The 17,637-nt window shown below is 40.9% G+C and overlaps 2 protein-coding genes across 3 annotated transcripts; both read left to right on the forward strand.

The window, feature by feature from the left end:
• The first annotated feature begins 8,154 nt into the window (after positions 1 to 8,154).
• LOC310807123 (uncharacterized protein) lies at positions 8,155 to 11,592 on the forward strand. The gene is made up of 7 exons (XM_083673436.1): positions 8,155 to 8,162; positions 8,309 to 8,418; positions 8,670 to 8,916; positions 9,098 to 9,234; positions 9,432 to 9,655; positions 9,875 to 10,883; positions 11,040 to 11,592. The coding sequence occupies exons 3-7, from the start codon at positions 8,675 to 8,677 to the stop codon at positions 11,165 to 11,167; spliced, it is 1,740 nt and encodes a 579-aa protein (XP_083529562.1). The 5' UTR covers positions 8,155 to 8,162; positions 8,309 to 8,418; positions 8,670 to 8,674; the 3' UTR covers positions 11,168 to 11,592.
• A 457-nt stretch (positions 11,593 to 12,049) lies between these two features.
• LOC310807078 (major facilitator superfamily domain-containing protein 10-like) lies at positions 12,050 to 17,492 on the forward strand. 2 transcript variants are annotated; one of them, XM_083673363.1, is made up of 13 exons: positions 12,050 to 12,145; positions 13,017 to 13,174; positions 13,615 to 13,711; positions 13,832 to 13,935; positions 14,124 to 14,282; positions 14,508 to 14,696; positions 14,873 to 14,972; positions 15,583 to 15,694; positions 15,834 to 15,942; positions 16,100 to 16,190; positions 16,325 to 16,372; positions 16,477 to 16,566; positions 16,670 to 17,492. In XM_083673363.1, exons 2-13 carry the CDS (start codon positions 13,028 to 13,030, stop codon positions 16,771 to 16,773), a joined length of 1,350 nt encoding a protein of 449 aa, XP_083529489.1. In that variant the 5' UTR covers positions 12,050 to 12,145; positions 13,017 to 13,027; the 3' UTR covers positions 16,774 to 17,492. The 2 variants fall into 2 exon arrangements, with proteins under 2 accessions (XP_083529489.1, XP_083529490.1); XM_083673364.1 differs by having other exon boundaries at positions 12,065 to 12,145; positions 13,012 to 13,174.
• Positions 17,493 to 17,637: the final 145 nt, after the last annotated feature.

Below are 17,637 nucleotides of genomic sequence, written 5' to 3' on the forward strand. Positions count from 1 at the left end.
CGTGTATTATAAAAACTGGAAAAAAAAAAAAATATGTCTGGACTGGGCTAATGTCTTACACAAAAAAAGTAAGACACTAATACACACGTGAATTTAAAGTAACGGGCGTCCTCTATGCTGGTGTCAGGAAATTAGGCTATGCACATTAGAATAATTACAGTGTTCATTTAGAAACAAAACAAAACAAAAACAACGTTCAACAAAAAGAGCCGGTTCAAAGAGCCGGTTCGTTCGCGAAAGACCCATCACTTGTGTATAGGACGGAGCGGGAAAAATGGCGAACAACTACGGAACTAGCCACACATTGTGGACACAAAATATCGTCTGATGCCCCCTGTTTCTCTGAATGCTCTTGTAAGTATGCAGCCTCTTTCGTGATCTTTTTTCGTGTGCTCGTTGCAGGTCACTTCATCATCAAGGTTTGGCAGATGTTGGAACAGTAATGTTCGTTTTTCAGATGCTTCTGGGTGGATAATGAGAAGGGGTTCAGATTCCACGACGCATTGGTTCCTGTTTATGAGTGACTAAGGTTAGCATGAAAGGAAATGCTGAAATATTCATTTGCTTACATCTTACTGTATGTTAATCAGGTGTTGAAATCACCGTTTGTAGGAAGTGATTCTTCTTTGCCTCTTGAGGAAGGGAGAGTAGTGTGATTTGGTCTGAACAGTGATTCAAAGGGTTCTCACTTGGCAGCGTCTTTCTAATGAGAGCCTGAGCTGCCTCTGGTTTGCAACAGCTGTCCCAGTGAATGCAGTGAGGTTCAGATCATAGTGGTTAATTGGAAAGACTTGTTCATTGGCTAAAGCAGAGACTTTCCAGACATTCCCTTTAGACAGACAGTCTGGTCCAGCCTTTCATAAGGCTGACTTCATCCAGGCAAATCCTGAGACCCTAATTTCAGTAGTTAGTGTGCTGTAGTGTCATACTATAGCTGTTAACAAGTGAGACAACTGAAGAAAAATGGTGTGAGATTACCTGTCTTTTCTTTGTTATGATTATGTACTAGCAGTCTGGTTGATATTATGGCCTTTTTTGTGACATTGCATTTTCGGTATTTGGTGCTATATTGATTGTATGTGGTAGCATCATTCAGAGAAGAAATAAGCCTAGCCTATTGTTTATGCGCTTAGAAATCTTTAGGTGCAGTTGAAATTGAGAATGATGACCTACATCTGTGCATGTTATTAGGAAAAATCTGACCACCATGTTGGCATGCTTGATTTATCTTAGTAGAAAGTCATCCTGTTGTTGATGTTATTGAAGTCTGCCATTACTCTGATGCTGATTAAGAGGCACAAGCTTGTAAATGTCTCAGTTTGGGAGAGGTTTGGGTTGAACAATGTCCCTCTATTGCATGAAAAGTCTAGGCCTATATTTTGGGTTTGTAACCTTAGACCAGAAACTCTGTTATGGTATTTTTATATTTCTCTGCAGGTAGGCCTATTTCTCTGGTGTGACAGTATAGCACTGATAACAGGGATCTCATTGAGCCAGGTGTGATGGAAGAAGGTAACGGTTTCCTTTTTTTTTTTTTTTTTAAACTTATTTTCCCTTTAGGGCTTTGCCCTCTGATGACTCACAAGTTTCCCCTATTACCTGTGTAGTAACACTGTAATTACGTTGTATTAACGTGTTGTTACATTGTGATTAGATAATTGCATAATTGGTAGGCCTATTGAGTTGGGCAGTTCGTGTTATTCCACAAATGGAATAAGGAACAGCACTTATTCTTCTTGTGTAATAACACAAACCACTAAACCCTATTATTGCATTATTACGAAGCAATTGCTAATGTTCTATGTAACAGCTGCATGTTGATATTATGTTATTAATACAGTAGGCTAATTACAGAGATACTACTACTTAATCTTAAATGTGACCAAGGTAACTCTTGTTACTAAATGGGTCTCATAATATATAATATTTTGATCATTTTTGGTTAATGCATAGTCCATCCCACCATGTTTATTTAAATGTTGTTGTTGCTTTTTTTTGTTGTTGTTATTCTGCGTTTCACATTCAGTGACTTTTACACATTATTGTATAATATCGTGTTGTTTTCATCTATTGATTTTGGTGTTTTATACTCCCACAGATTCCAGGCACTTCCTCAAGTCCGACCAAATGACCCACAGTCAAACAGTCTCTCAACAATCAAACTCTCAGAGTCAGACATTCCACTGTAACTATTGTGTACTCATCTTCAAATCCAAGTATTTTCTTCGCGAACATGTCAAAAGAGTGCATGGCTTTGACGTGGATTCTTCTCAAGTTGAAGGGAATTCAATTTCTTCCACGACTGCCACAGAAACAAACACCAACCGTTCCCTCTACAACGACAATTTAGGGGAGCTTTTTACTTGCCGGCACTGTGTTTTTACATCGTCTAGTAGGACTGTTATTGACAAACATGAAAAAGCATATCACAAAGTGCTGTCTAGTAAGGGAGCGTCTGTGCAGCAGACCAACACTGTGACTGGGATGTGGGCACTCCAGTGCAACCAAGTGGGAGTAGGAAAAGTGAGTTCCTCTGAATCCATGTCTACCTCAAACACCAAAAGCATTCCTAATGCTAGCTTATTGTTGAAGAACCTTCAAACAAACAAGGGATCCTCAGGAAATATTTCTAAAATCAGAGTGGCATCTGGATCACCTTTGGAATCTTCACAGATGAAGTTACCTAATCTTGCAGGACCACCACGTTTGGCCAACAAACCCACCCTCATGTCACAGAGGTCATTATCAAAGTCTGTCCAGGACAATGACGAAGGTCTCTCTAAAGTAACTGAGCAATCTCATACAGAGAGTGAACAGCGGAATACTCACTGTTGCTCACTCTGTAATTTCTCTGCAATTTCTCTGATGGATCTTCGCAGTCACCAACAGCAAAAGCACAGTTACCTTTATAGTATGCATGCAGGTTTTGGCCCATCATCTACTGAACAGCAGGAACCTAAAATGAGTGGTGGTTCATTGAAAGGGCCATTATTTAACAAGAGCACCAAGAGGACTAATGATGACATCCCTTTAAGTCCTGCTAAGAAAAAACTCAAAGTAGACATAAAAACAAGAAGCCCTCAAAGCATAGTCATCAAAAGTAAGCTTTCAGAGAGCTCTTCTTTCAACTTTGAGGTTAGTGAGGATGATCCAGATAAAAGTTTCTCAGGGACTGAAAAGGATGAAGATGCTCACCTAGTAAATGGAAAAAGCAGTGGCAACCCAAGGAGACTTTACTTTTGCAAACATTGTGACTACAGTCACAAGTCCTCCCGCAGTGTAAGCACCCATTACCAGAGAGTGCACCCTTACATCAGGTATAACTTCAGATATATCCTGGATACAGATGATAAGAGTGCCACCTTCCGCTGCCTTCATTGTCCTGTTGAGTTTTCCACTTCTGATGACCTCAAGAAGCACCACAAGGATCAGCATCCAGATGCTCCAAATGTGTTCATGATGCGGTCAGATCAGCTTAATTTGGTGTACAAGTGCTTTGCCTGCCAATTTACCACTCCTGTTAGTAGATTCTTGAAAATCCATTATAGCAAAGAGCATCCATCATTTCAAATGAACAATTCCTTAATGTACTGCAGTTATATAGCCACACATCCTCAAGAGCCACTCTCTCAAACTCAAACATCTGGACAAACCTCTGGCCCAAGCAAGGCAGGCATTATATCTCCTGAGAGGTCTCAGACATCACGTAATGAAACTAGTAATGATGAGGATTTATACCACTGCAAACATTGTATGTTTAGTAATAAGTCAGTAATTGCTATGCTTGTCCACTACCAAAAAAAACATCCAAAGGCAGGAGTGACAATTGACAAGATCAAGCAAGCATCTTTTGCCACCTCATCGAAGAAACTGAAGGAGGAATCACCTCAAAAGGTGGTTTTAGAGCCATTCAAACCCCAGGAAGTAACATTTCTCAACACTCCCCTTCCCACATCTGATGTTGTGCAGAATGACGTTGAGCACTTCTTTTTCTGCCAGCAATGCAACTATAGCAATGTCACAGTGCGGGGGGTTCTGAACCATCAAAGGAAAAGACACAGTGATCTTAAGGCAACGGTTGAGCACATTCACATCTATACTGCTGAGGTTCGTAGTCGAAGCAAAAAGTCTGTTGGAAAAGACACTCCTAACACATCCCTCCAAAATGATTTTGCCCAGGAAGAGGCAGAGAGACTTTTTTATTGCCAGTTTTGTAACTATGGCAACCCCACTGTGAAAGGGATTTTGAATCATCTGAAGTTAATACACAGTCACAAGTCAACTGCTGAGCAAATCCTTAAACATACTGCTGAAGTTAGTGAACACAGCAAAAAACCACAGCCTACTGTAGTCAACTCCCCTAACACCACCATCATCAGACCTGAAATTGAGAATGAGGTAGATGGCTTGTTTTTCTGCCAGTATTGCAACTATGGCGATCCTACAGTGAAGGGGGTTTTGAATCATCAGAGGTCAAGACACAGTGATCTTGAGGCAACTGCTAATAAAATCCTCAAATATACTGCAGAGGTACATGGTGAAAATGAAGCTGAAGGTACACCCAACTCCTCCCTTCTCAGGTCCAATGTTGACAAAGACATAGATAAATTGTTTTTCTGCCAGCATTGCAACTATGGAAATCCCTCCGTGAGAGGGGTTTTGAATCATCAAAGGAAAAGACATAGTGATCTTAAAGCAACTTCTGAGCAGATCTTCAAGCATACGGCTCTGCTTCGCGCCCAAACTGGAAAATCACAATGTACAGATGTAGACTCACCTAACACTTCTCAAGTTTTACCTCTTCCTCTTATGGAGGAAAATACAGAGAGCATGTTATTCTGCCATCTTTGCAATTATGGGAACCCGACAGTGAGGGGTGTTCTGAACCATCAAAGGAAAAGACATCCTAAACATAAGTCATCTGCCAAGCAAGTATTCAAATATACTGCTGTGGTTCATAACCAGACTGGCAAATCTCAGCTAATAAAAGTGGATTCACCTAAGTCCTCCCTCTTGAAACCTGATGTTTCCCAAGAAGACGACAAGCATTTTTTCTGCCAGCTCTGTGACTATGGCAATCCCACAGTCAGAGGGATTTTGAATCATCAGAAGTTGAGACATTGTGATCTTAAGGCAACTGCAGATCAAGTAGTCCAATACACCGCCATTGTTTGTGGCCAAAGTGAAAAACCACAAACAAGTCAACCTGACTTGTCCTCTATCACAGTGCCATTCTCTGACTCGGAGAGAGATTCACAGCCCAGGGTGCTTAAGTGTCATAAATGCACTTACACTACTCCACATGTGTATCTTTTAAAAAGGCATTTAGGGAATAAGCATCAGGTGAAAGCCACAGTCATTTCAATTATACGCTCGGCCTATCGAGATGGTATCTTAGAGACAGGTTATCACTGTGAGTGGTGTGTGAGCATTCACCCCGAAGCAAATGGACTCTTTCAGCATTACCTAGAACATCATCCATGGCGCAAATCTAGTGTTGAGTACATCACCTCCACACTACATGCTGGCCCTAAGCGTAAATCAAAGAAACAGAAAGCTCAATCAGAGCACAACGTTAAGCATGAGAACATAAGTCTTCAGCTTGGGGAAGGCCCGAAAACATCTCCATTTCAACTGACTGGAAGGAGCGAGACCAAGCTCTACCCATGCAGAGCCTGTCCCTTTAAGGGCTCTACCATAGAAGGTATCAAAAGCCACTACCGGGCAGTTCATCCATGGTCTGTCAAGGAGGATGGCTCTGTTCTAGATGTGATCAGTAGTAGGCGGCTGACTGAAAATAGACAGATTGTAGAGGCAGATGTCCACAATACCATACTTGGTTCATTTGACAGTCAAAAGCACCCACTTGACATTCCTGGACAATTAAAAGAAACTGTTTCAGAGCAGTTACCCCTTAAAACCTCAACGTCAAGCAAACATTATACATGCCCTGTCTGTTCTACGAAGTTCAACACAATGCATGGTGTGTACACTCATTGCGGAAAGAAGCATCCAGAATTTAAAGATGATCGTTCAATTTTTGCAAATGAAAATGACAATGAACCCAGTACAAGTGAGGCCACTCCTGTGAACAAGTGTCCAGTCTGTCCGTATGTTAACTCACGTATTCACGGTGTACTCACTCACTGCCAGATGAAGCATCCAGCGTTCAAAGCGAGGGCAGAGAACCTAGAAAAGGAAATTGTTCAGTTCCCTAGTGTGGAGGATTGTGCTATAATCCGAAAAAGGAGGCCAGAAGGAGGAATAGGAGGCTACAGGTGCAAAATGTGCCCAGTCATCTATGCATCGTGGAAGAAGTTAAAAATTCACTATGAGAGACATCATAACCAGACTGCTGCAAGTATGTTCAAATCAGCCCCTAAACAGTCTACTCTCCTTAAAAAACAACTGCTCTCAAAATACAGAAATACCCAGGGCTCAATTGCTCAGGCTGCCATTTTCAAAAAAAGGAAATCTGTTGTATTCAAATGCCATCTTTGCAAGTACTGTTGCACAACCAAAAAGAGCCTTGACCGCCACATGAATAATAGCCACAATACGCCCAAAACTGAGAACAAAGTGTTCTCCTATAAGTGCTCCCTGTGTTCCTATTCAACATCTGTTTGTAAGTACCTTGCAGCCCACTACAGGAGGTGTCATAGCCATGCTGAATACAACACCTACTTTGTATCAGTATTCAAACGCTCAAGTCAGAAGTCAAGCCCAGAAGGTTTTCCCTCAACTTCATCAGACTGTCAGGCTTCTCCGATTAAGGACATAATATTAGCTATTGAGAAGAGAAAATGTTCTCTCTGTTTTTTCCAAACATCTAGTGAAAAAGACATGGCCACCCATTACACGACTTCCCATCCTGTAGTGCCCCGCAGCAGTCAGCCATATAGCAAACCAGGTTCTAATTTCAGTCTGCACTCTACCCCCAAGACGGTGAAAACAAATCGGGCCGAGAAACAGAAGAAGGTCAGCCAACTATTTGAACCACAGTCTGAGAATGGCATAAAATGTATTTCGGTTCAATGCAGGAAGTGCACCAACTTATATTTCAACACGCCTCTGCTGCTTAGTATCCACTATACCCATTTTCACAGCAAGGATTTCAAACAGGACTTTATTACCATTTCAAGTACTTCCGAAGGTGGCACAGAGTTCTACAGATGTGGATACTGTAACCTTAAAATCCAGGGCAGGAAAGAGCTCTGTTCCCATATTGACCACCATACTGGCGTGTTTCGGAAGCTGGCAAATGAAGAACAATCAAAGACCAAAGCTGTCAAGGTAAGTGGCATGTAATACATTCTATGTCCAAATTCTTTACCCTTTTCTTGAAGTGTGGACATTTGCACTCTCCCACATGTATTTAAAAGCATGAGATCCATTCTCACACCAATGCTTTTAAATTCATAGGGGGGGTAGAAAGGGTTGAGAATTGGGACGCAGAACTTGTCAAATTCAAACTATAGGACTGTATTGTTTGGCAGATAGTTCCAGTACAACACTGGATGAAGACTGCTGTTTGGCCTGATATATGTAACCACAATTTCTCTCTTATTTTTCAGCTTGAAAGACAAGAATTGCCTGAGGTTCTGACAACAGACGAATTGGCCCGTTGGAATGTGACAAAAGTACAATCTTTTGCACTGGGGACGAGTCCACAGGGGTCACCTTCCATGTCCAGTGAGATGGCAGAAGCGGAGATGGGATCTGGAGAAGTTGACGGTTTCCCTTGCTACCAGTGTGGGCGATCTTTCATGTCTTTGAAAGGTTTGCGCTCACACGAACGTAGCCATGCTGCTATGGCTGCGCTCAAGAGGCTGGGCAAATGGCAAGACTCTATCTCATCAACAATGTAAGAGGGAAAGATATTTCCGCACTATGTTAACTATGAAAACACATCTTCTTAGCCATCACATTTATCATGTTTTGTGATTTTAATTAGTTTTTTTTAACGGTACCTCTGATGCTATGATTAACCATCTAGATAAATCCACTTCTTAATTGACTGCTTGTCTGCTTTTGTCTCCTCAGCTTTGACCAGCATATTACTTATCGGCCTGGGACTGTCAAACCATTCCATTGTGGTCTCTGTGCATACAGAACCAATTTCATTGGGCTCATAAAGAATCACCTGTTGAAAGCACATGGAGGTGAGAAACTTTAAGATTTGAGATTTTACTTTGAGGTTTCTAACTGCATTAGCAAAAAGGGGAGATATAACATCTTAAACCTTGTAATGTATTTGTCTGGTCTGAGTAGCTGAGTACTCAGACAAGAATCACACCTTGACTAGCAGCCAGGACAAGGAGAGCACACAGAGGCCAAATGAAGAGGCCTCTAACCCTGCAGAACCACAGGAAGGCAACGGAGTGACTGAACATTCTCAGGAAGCTGTTCTCACTGAAAGCAAGTGCCCTCTACCACCATGTTCATTGTTCAGTAGTCTCTGACTTGACTAGACTTGACTATTGCATTTTGACCCTTAAGATTACTTTGTTATAGTTATTTATTTAATTTATTTAACCATTAACCAGGCAGGTCAATTAAAAACACATTCATAGATTCCCCCCTTTTCTCCAAACTTTACCTGTATGTAAGGTCAAGGATGAGTATCTGCTAAATGTAATGGGATACTATTTAATACTTTCCCCTCACAGAGCCTATGTACTCAGAGCCCCCAGATGTACAGCGCCAGCTGAATCACTACAGGCAGATCGCTCAGGGCAAGGCCTCGGCTCCTTCAGCCCCACAAGCCACCATGCCAACCATAGAGGGCTTATTTAGTTGTGAGTTTTGTACCTTCGCCACTGGACATATACAGAGTATCCGTCGACACTACCTGAATCGCCACAATGGCAAAAGGCTCCTCAGGTGCAAGGACTGCTCATTTATCACTGGCTTCAGGTAAGATATTATTTTCACTTGTGGAATCAGCTCAAATGCATATTATTAGCCTTTGCTGTCTCTCAGACATACTCATGCCATGATTGTCCAAAGAATATCAATCTTTTATGCTTAACCAGGTGGATGCTTCATACATAGCGTTGTAGAGTGTGTTAAGTTTTTCTCTAAATGCGTCAATTAGGAAGAAGTTGGATATGCACATAGACGCTGGACATTCTAGCAGCCCAACAGAAGTTCTTAAGGACCTGCGCTGTCCTCTCTGCCTTTACCACACCAAAAACAAAAACAACATGATCGATCACATCCTCCTCCATCGTGGTAGGTAGATGCCTGATATTGACACAATAACTGCAGAATCCAGGTCTCACACATTCAACACAGTGAAGGCACTCGTTTGACACTTTGTCATAATCTTCATGTGATCTACTATACCATCTTTCACATCTTTTTTGTATGTACAATGCCCTGACTTTATGCTGAGCCTGATTTTTCTGTCTATTTTCTTACCCTCACAGAGGAGCGTGTGGCTCCAATAGAGGTGCGTCGATCGAAGCTGTCCCGATACCTGCAGGGCATCGTGTTCCGCTGTCATAAGTGCACCTTCACCAGCTCCAGTGACGAGAACCTGCGTTTGCACATGGTCAAACATGATGACATCAAGCCTTACAAATGCCGGCTTTGCTTCTTTGACTGCACACAGCTGAGGGAGTTGGAGGCACACCTGTGTGAAAAGCACCATGTTAGTGCTGAACACTCTCCTTATACCACCTCAATGCATTATTTCCTACTCCGTAGTCGCCACATCGGACAGTGATGCTGTTGACAAATAGTCACACTGAATATTTATTTTACCAATGCTGATACTGAACCACCTTACCCTATATCATGTTTTCTGTAGTCCTTCATCCTTCTGTGTTTGGTGTAACTATGTTCTGTTTTATGTTGTTCTTTTCGATAGGTTATGAGGAACCATGAGCTTGTGGGGCAGGTCAATCTGGAGCAACTGGAGGCCAGACTTAGCAAGGTGAACTGGGAAGAGAACAAGAAATGTGACACAGAGCTAGGGAATGAAGATGAAGAAACAAACGACAGATGTGGCAAGAAGCCAGGACAGGAGGAAGAGCAGGAGAACACGGCAGAACCAATCAATGAAGGGCCGGAGGAAGAGAGAAACATAGCAGAACTAACCAATGTATTTGATGAAAAGCAAAGCCAGAAGGAAGATGAGAATATTGCAGAACAAATTGATGAATTACTTGAGAAGTCAGGACAGGAGAAAGAGGAGAACATAACAAAGCCTTTTGATGTAGGGCAGGAGGGAGGGGAGAATGTTGCAGAACAAATTGGTGAATTACATCAGAAGGAAAGCCAGGAGAAAGAGGATAACCTAGAAGACCGAAACAATGAATTATGTGAGGCACAAGGCCAGGAGGAAGAGGAGGGCATAACAGAGCCATTCGATGAAGGGCATGATGGAGAAGAAAACATTGCAGAACATCACAATGAATTATGTAAGATGCAAAGCCAGGAGGGAGAGGTGGACAAGGAGGAGACAAACAATAAGAAAGATGTGTGCCAGGACCATGACACGACAACAGATAGAGTGGCTCAAGACTGCGACGTTCATGAGAGATACTCTGAGAAGCAAGAGAACAATGCTAATGTGGATGTAGAGGAACAATTCATGGACTGTGAGGAAAACCAAGGGCATGAAGAGATGGAAGATGAAGAAGGGGACCAGTATCATGAGATGCCTGTGCTTGAAAATGAGTATCTTAAAGAGGAAACGCACAGAAGTCATATTGAGAGGCAGGAGCAGACAGAAAACATCTACCAGTGCAATAAGAACCAGGAGCAGGTGCCTATAGTGGAGGAAGAGCATGAAGAAAAGGCTAAGAGGGACGAGAATCCAGAAAATGAGGGGGAAGAAGATGGAGAGGAAAATAGCAGCACATCAGAACCTAAAGGTAAGAGTCAGACTTTATTTATAATATTTCAATGTTGAAACAGTTCCAAATTCAAACTCTGGTAGAATTTCAAGTCTCTCTTTGATTCCTTGCATCCTCTCCTCACCTTTTGAGATACAACCTGTGTAGTGTCTAACTCTGCGTTTTGTCCTATAGATGCCCTCACAACCCCGAAGTTGATTCCAATGTCCAGCAATGAGAAACTGTTTGCCTGCGAGCTCTGTGGCCGAACCTTCATCAACAACACTGAACTGGAACGACATGTCATGCGCCATGGCATGTAGCTGCCTGGATGTGCAATTGATGAGGATGAATGTCTGCGTCCCAATTCTCCATCCTTTTTCCTGAAGTATACACGTGTCCACTCCCCTACATAGATTTAAAAGCATGGGATATATTACCCCAAATGTACACTTCAGGGAAAATGATGGATAATTGGGACACAGGGTCTGTTACAGAAATAAGAGATATTGTCATAGGATTGCTTTTGGATAAGCTAAGTGATATTGTGAAATTGAATTGAATGTATTGTTATTTTCACTTACTGTATGTTTACCGTTTGCACCTCTGATTATACTTGTGAGAAATGACAGTCATTTTTGTATATAATGCTTGAATGACAGCTGGTTCTCTTATGTTGTTTTGGATGGTTTGTATATATGTTGATCCAATTAACTTTTTAAAATGTTTTGTAATAAATGATTCTACTCTTAACCTATTCAATATTATACATTTTATTTTTAGGCAGTTTTTAATATGAAATTATTATAGGTATATCAACTTTTCCTAAACTCAAAAGACCTAAGTGAATACAACTCACTTTAGAATATAGAAAAGGGAACAGGGCAACGCAAGAAGATAAATTCAGGGAATCAGTCCGTTAAGGCATATGAGTATTCTAAGCATTATCAAGGTGTAAATATTTGTAATATTTGGGAATGGGGGATAAGACCAGCCAGTAGACATATGCAAAGACCTAACACAGTTTAATCAGATTGGAAAAATGTTAATACATTTACTAAAGGTATTTTTGCACTTATCAATTACCGAAGCATTATCATTGTTAACAAACTGGGCGTTCATTGCCTGAGTCAGTGGAGGCCTTTCTTCTGTGCGCATACGTCACATTCTTGTCATCCCAAATGAAACGGGACACGCTTCCTGGTCCAGAATCGAATGAGTGTTTGGCTGCCTGGGTAGATAGACGACTTCAAGACTCAGACATCCCCAACGCCAGCTCTCCGCAAGTTGATGTCTCTAATGTAGGTGATTTAACGAAAGCAATGACTGTCATTTGATATACGTGTCTTTTTAGATCGTGTAACCTAAATGTCGGAATGATGTGTTCTCGCTTGTCATCTCACCATTGTAGGTTTGCAATGTAAACTATTTACAATCACAGTAGAACTTTGGATATCATTGACATCGTTTTACACGTTTTTTTTTAATAAATATATTAGGGAAATATTGAAATCTAGGATGTTTGCGTAGTCTAGGGCTTGTTAACTAACTTTGTGTATGTGTTATCAATTGATCTGTCATGATGAAAAATTGTAGTCAGCATGTTCACTACGTATTTTCATCAAACATGTATTATCAACGGTAGTGAGTTATGTGTTTCATGCAGACCAGCGCTTTTTGTCTGTCACAGTGACGAAATTATTATTCTCTACTTCCTTGAACTATTATTGCTTCACCTCCTCAATCTGTTGCAACAATGAGACAGCTACTTTTACAACCAACTCTCCCTCTCTGTAAAACAATTGCGGTCGCAGGCTTACTTGAAGGAAGTTACTGTATGTAAACTATTTCAGAGAAACCGTCTAATAAGGACGTTTGAGTGGAAGTTACTATAACTTCCTTGAGCAATAAAGCACACCCAGCATTGACATGCCCTATGTGTCACTTTCATCATAAAATGTAACCCTTACAATGTTGAAGTGAACCAGAAGCCCCTAATTCATTTGATTGGTTTTGATTAATTCAATGCTCCCAGGTGTAGTTCAGTATTGCTTGCTGTATTTGACTTTTTCATAGTGTCTACTTACTGGAGTCTGACAAAATGTGATTGAATAGTGAAATCAAGCATTTAATGGGCCCTAAAATCGTTGCTTTGTTTTTGTGTAAGGAAAGACCTGTGAGGAATGTCAAGTGAAAAGAAATCTCAAGAGAATAATGGCTCCTCAAGAGTCATCAACATTGTTTTTTTTGCCCTGCTCCTGGACCTGCTGGGCTTCACCCTGATTCTACCTCTGCTTCCCTCCATACTGGACCACTATGGCCAAACACAGGTAAGAGTTCACACAGTGGTGGCCTGGGGTGGTCCAGTGGTCTAGCACCATGACCTACTGACCGCCTGTCTATGCCCTGTCTTTCTTCTATCTCTATTCAATAAAAAAAATTAAATATAAGAGTGGGATTGCCCCACTCAAAAATAACCTTTTTTTAAAAAAAGTTCACACAGTGAATTGGTGACAACAAACATAAGCAATCTGAGTTATTTGTATGTAAGTATTAGTGTAAAAATAGATAAGTCCTCTGAAGAGCACGTAGGGTACTTGAAAAAGCGATGTATTTAAATCTTCATCATTGCTGTTTGTTGAAATCTGAATAACACATCTAGTAGCACAAGTGATAAAAACTAACATTAGGTGAGACACTTGTTTCAAGTATGTGTTGTTTTCCCCAATTACTTCATTTGGACATTTGATAATTGATATTTTTCCAACAGGACACTGTATATCAGTCACTACAGAGCGTTGTGGGCTGGTTTAGGGAAGCTGTCGGTGTTCCTATAGAAACTAAATACAACAGTGTCCTCTTTGGGGGTAAGATTAAACACACTTACAGTCTGTAAATGTTGTTGGTTCCTGATTTATGTGATGTTTTACAGGGCCTCTTTCAAATCTTCTAAACACTGATTATGCTCTCTACATTCTACTCCCCAGGTCTGATTGGATCTCTCTTCTCTCTACTACAGTTCCTGTCTTCCCCCTTAACTGGGGCTGCTTCTGATCACCATGGCAGAAAGCCACTACTCATTCTTACCACAGTGGGTATAATGTCATAGAAATGTATAGTATTACATTTCAGTTGTTTTCTATTACAGTCATTTTGTCATGGCCATTTAATACATACTGACACTTTACTTGTGAAACTCTTTGCCGTTTTCATTGTGTTAAATGTTTGTTTTAAGCCTGCCATATTTATGTGGTTTTGATTGGTTGCCCTGTGTTCCAGTTAGGACTGATGTCTTCCTATGCTGTCTGGTTCGTGTCCCAGAGTTTCGCCATGTTCCTTTTGTCTCGAGTGATAGGAGGCATTTGTAAGGGCAATGTGAGCCTCTGCACTGCTATTGTGGCTGACCTGCCCTGCCCTAAAGCACGAAACAGAGGAATGGTAGGCACCTATGCCCATACTAAAGTGAATGACATCTTAATTAATAGTATGATGACTGTGTGTGTGTGTGTGTGTGGGGGGGGGGGGGGGGGGGGTGTGTAACAGGTTATTCGATTCCCTATTGCACATTTACACTTGTCTGATCCCTCATTGTCAGCATTGTTGTGATATAACCTAAATGTAACCATATTCTATTGCTGTTGTTGTTGTTGTTGTTGTTGTTAGGCAATGATTGGGATTGCCTTCTCGTTGGGGTTCACTGTGGGTCCATTGATGGGAGCCTATTTTGCTATCAACTCCAGTAAGGAGGAGGTGTTCTTCCAGGCTCCAGCTCTATTGGCTCTGTTTATCAGTGCTGTTGACCTACTATTCATCTGTGTGATGCTGCCAGAGACCCTGAAAAAGGACAGCAAGGTGAGGGGTTGGTACTGCCAACAGGGGCTTGGCAGTATGCCTTATTGTATGGTGTGAACATAAAGCACATGCCCTGACCACTTCCTGTTCTCTTCTGCCAGTAGAATGTTTATAATCCTGACATAACGACTAATATTAGTGAACTGTCACGACTAATGATAACCGCTCTGTCCCAGGTTTCCACAGGGACCCAGGAATCAGGGGATCTTCTTAACCCGGTGGCTCTGTTCAATTTCTCCGCTGTCACCAGGACGGAAGAGCCACCCTCTAAAAAGAGTGAGTACCGATTCATGTAATGGTCGTACAATATAAAAGAGATTAGCACTAATGTTTGATTCATGTATGATCACTATGAATATGACTGTTGAATGTCAATTGCAGTCACTAGTATATTGTTAGGAATTCTTGGATTCAGGTGTGATATGTGGGGTCAAGAGATAAGATCAGATCACAGGAGTCGGGAGAGATACAGCAAAGTAGGAAGGATCTCTGAGGAGCTGAAGGCCAGTCCTCAGTTTTAAGATAAACTACAAGCAGTGGAAAAGTACCAGAGACAGCAAATCTAATGACCTTGCTCAGTCCCCCTCTTGCTCTCTGTCTTATCATATGAGCAGCAGATGCCCACCCTGAGGGAAAGGTGGTACCATGCTGAGTATGGGAATGGCACCAACAGCTTGGCTTAAGGCAAAACAAATCATTCTGTGGACAGAGAGATGAAGGCAACACTTATACTAATGCATCATGTATATGAATCAACCATAATCACTATTCCCATCAATATCTTGTCATGAAAATATACTGTACATCTTACTAATATCCCTACTGGGTTACAATGTTCAACAACAGTCCTTTTACTGAATTCCCCCTATTTTCTTTTGAACAACAGAAATGCAGAACCTCAAAGTGTTGGGCCTGGTCTACTTCAGCTACCTCTTCTTCTTCTCTGGTCTTGAGTTTACATTGAGTTTCCTCACTCATCAACGTTTCCACTTCACAAGGTAAGGAACAAGGGAGGATTTCTCTGAACCTTTCAGCCTATTTAGTTCTCAACACTCCTACAGTATATGCTTAATGTACAGTATGCACCTAAAAAGATACATTAACATACCCCTCAACTAAATATCTTATTTTTTGCAGCATGCAGCAGGGAAAGATGTTTTTTTTTATTGGTATCACCATGGCGTTGATCCAAGGGGGATATGCCAGGAGAATCAAGCCAGGGCACCACATTAGGATTGTTCGTGTGGTAAATACAGTAGACTCATTACATATGGATTAGGAAATAGGTTCATCTTCAGGAAAATGTTTGATATGTTTGAAGTTGATAAGCCTGTGAAATAGAATATTAAGACTGAAGTATTAAATTTTTTCCACATTAAGTGTGTCCGTGAAATGTATTTCAGGCAGTCATGTCACTGATTCCAGCGTTTGTCCTCATCGGACTGGCATGGAATTTGAAGATGCTTTACCTTGGGTTGGTGTTATACTCCTTTGGTAAGTTGACTCCTATTCAAAACTCATTTGAAAAGGTAAATGTGTCGTTTTAAAAAGAAGCCACAACTGAAAATGAGTACTTTATATTGCTGAGATGACTGTCCTTCTCTAATACATTGTCATTCCTGTCACAGCTGCTGCAATTGTTGTTCCTTGTATTTCAACACTGGTTTCTGATCATGGTAAGATGTTCAAAAATAAAATAACACTGAACACAGACACACACACCATCTTTGAATGTAAAAAAAAAGAGTAATTGTGTAACTTGAAAATCCTCTTCCTCTAGGTTCAGCCAATCAGAAAGGCACGGTCATGGGGATCTTACGCAGTCTTGGGGCCCTGGCTCGAGCAGTAGGCCCCATCGTTGCTTCCTCAGGTGAGTAATGTCATATTTTAATCTGAGAGCACAACTACAGTTGGATTTATGGACAGAGATTTGAAGTATATGTTGTGTAGTTGAACCTTTCTTTGCTTTGCAGTTTACTGGATAGCAGGAGCAGAGACCTGCTTTATTGTCAGCGCGGCCTGTTTCATCATACCCCTGGCTTTATTGAGAAGACTAGGAGAGATCAAAGAGGAATAAGGACGATTGATTGCTGACACACTCTTCTGTTTTTTATATCGTTTCTATATTAGTGTTTACATTTGCTTGGAATGCAAGCTACATGGGGGGAAAAATATACTTTGTCATTTACAAATTTCTTTTGATACTATACATATTTGTTCTTATGTTTTTTACCACAAAGCCTTAATATGTAAAACTGTATTTTGATCAATGGTAGAAGAAAGTAATTTAGATTAAGAGGTGCTCAGTGGGGCATGGTTCTTACACAATGAAATGATTGCAGCAGCCAATATACCAGCCAATAATGCACATTTCAATGCATTCAAATATGCCTATGCATTTTCACTCGATGAAGACCAAGTGAACATTTTTAGCGCAGACCATCCCTGTACAGCAATGTGTATCAGGTTCAACCATCGTTTATTTTTTGGCTTAAATTTTGAATATGCTAACGGTTCATAATGGATTTATGTCACAGTATTTTATCATTTGATAGTATAACGTATGCTGTATAAGAATAAGGTTGAATAGCGCAGTAATGATGTACATTATTCTATTCATTTGAGGTACAGTTTGTGTATGACTAAGTGAAGCAAAGTAGATCAATGAATGATCTGGGAAAAGAATGTAAAGATGTTATGCAATGTCTCACGACATTGAATGTATCAGTATTGAGATTATCCAAAAGACCTATTGTCACAGTACTTAAACTTAAATAAAAGGTTGGTTACATTTTGGTTAAAGTTTGCAATATTGTTTTTTTATTATTATTTTATTGTACCATTGTGTGCAATATCATATAACTCCTTCTTTTTCCCGCCCCAACCCAACAAAATGTGAATTAATCTTACACTACAACACCGCCCAGTGGCGCTGCCACTA

Source organism: Argentina silus (genome assembly GCF_951799395.1).
Source record: "Argentina silus genome assembly, chromosome: 7".
NCBI lineage: Eukaryota > Metazoa > Chordata > Actinopteri > Argentiniformes > Argentinidae > Argentina > Argentina silus.

Bases quoted from the DNA above. Each gene is read 5' to 3' on its own strand.
- LOC310807123 (XM_083673436.1), top strand. From the start codon at position 8,675: ATGTACTCAGAGCCCCCAGATGTACAGCGCCAGCTGAATCACTACAGG. The intron at 9,235-9,431 runs GTAGGTAGATGC...TTACCCTCACAG, and splicing joins TCACATCCTCCTCCATCGTG to AGGAGCGTGTGGCTCCAATA. The intron at 10,884-11,039 runs GTAAGAGTCAGA...TTTGTCCTATAG, and splicing joins CAGCACATCAGAACCTAAAG to ATGCCCTCACAACCCCGAAG.
- LOC310807078 (XM_083673363.1), top strand. From the start codon at position 13,028: ATGTCAAGTGAAAAGAAATCTCAAGAGAATAATGGCTCCTCAAGAGTC. The intron at 15,695-15,833 runs GTAAGGAACAAG...TATTTTTTGCAG, and splicing joins CAACGTTTCCACTTCACAAG to CATGCAGCAGGGAAAGATGT. The intron at 16,191-16,324 runs GTAAGTTGACTC...TTCCTGTCACAG, and splicing joins GTTGGTGTTATACTCCTTTG to CTGCTGCAATTGTTGTTCCT.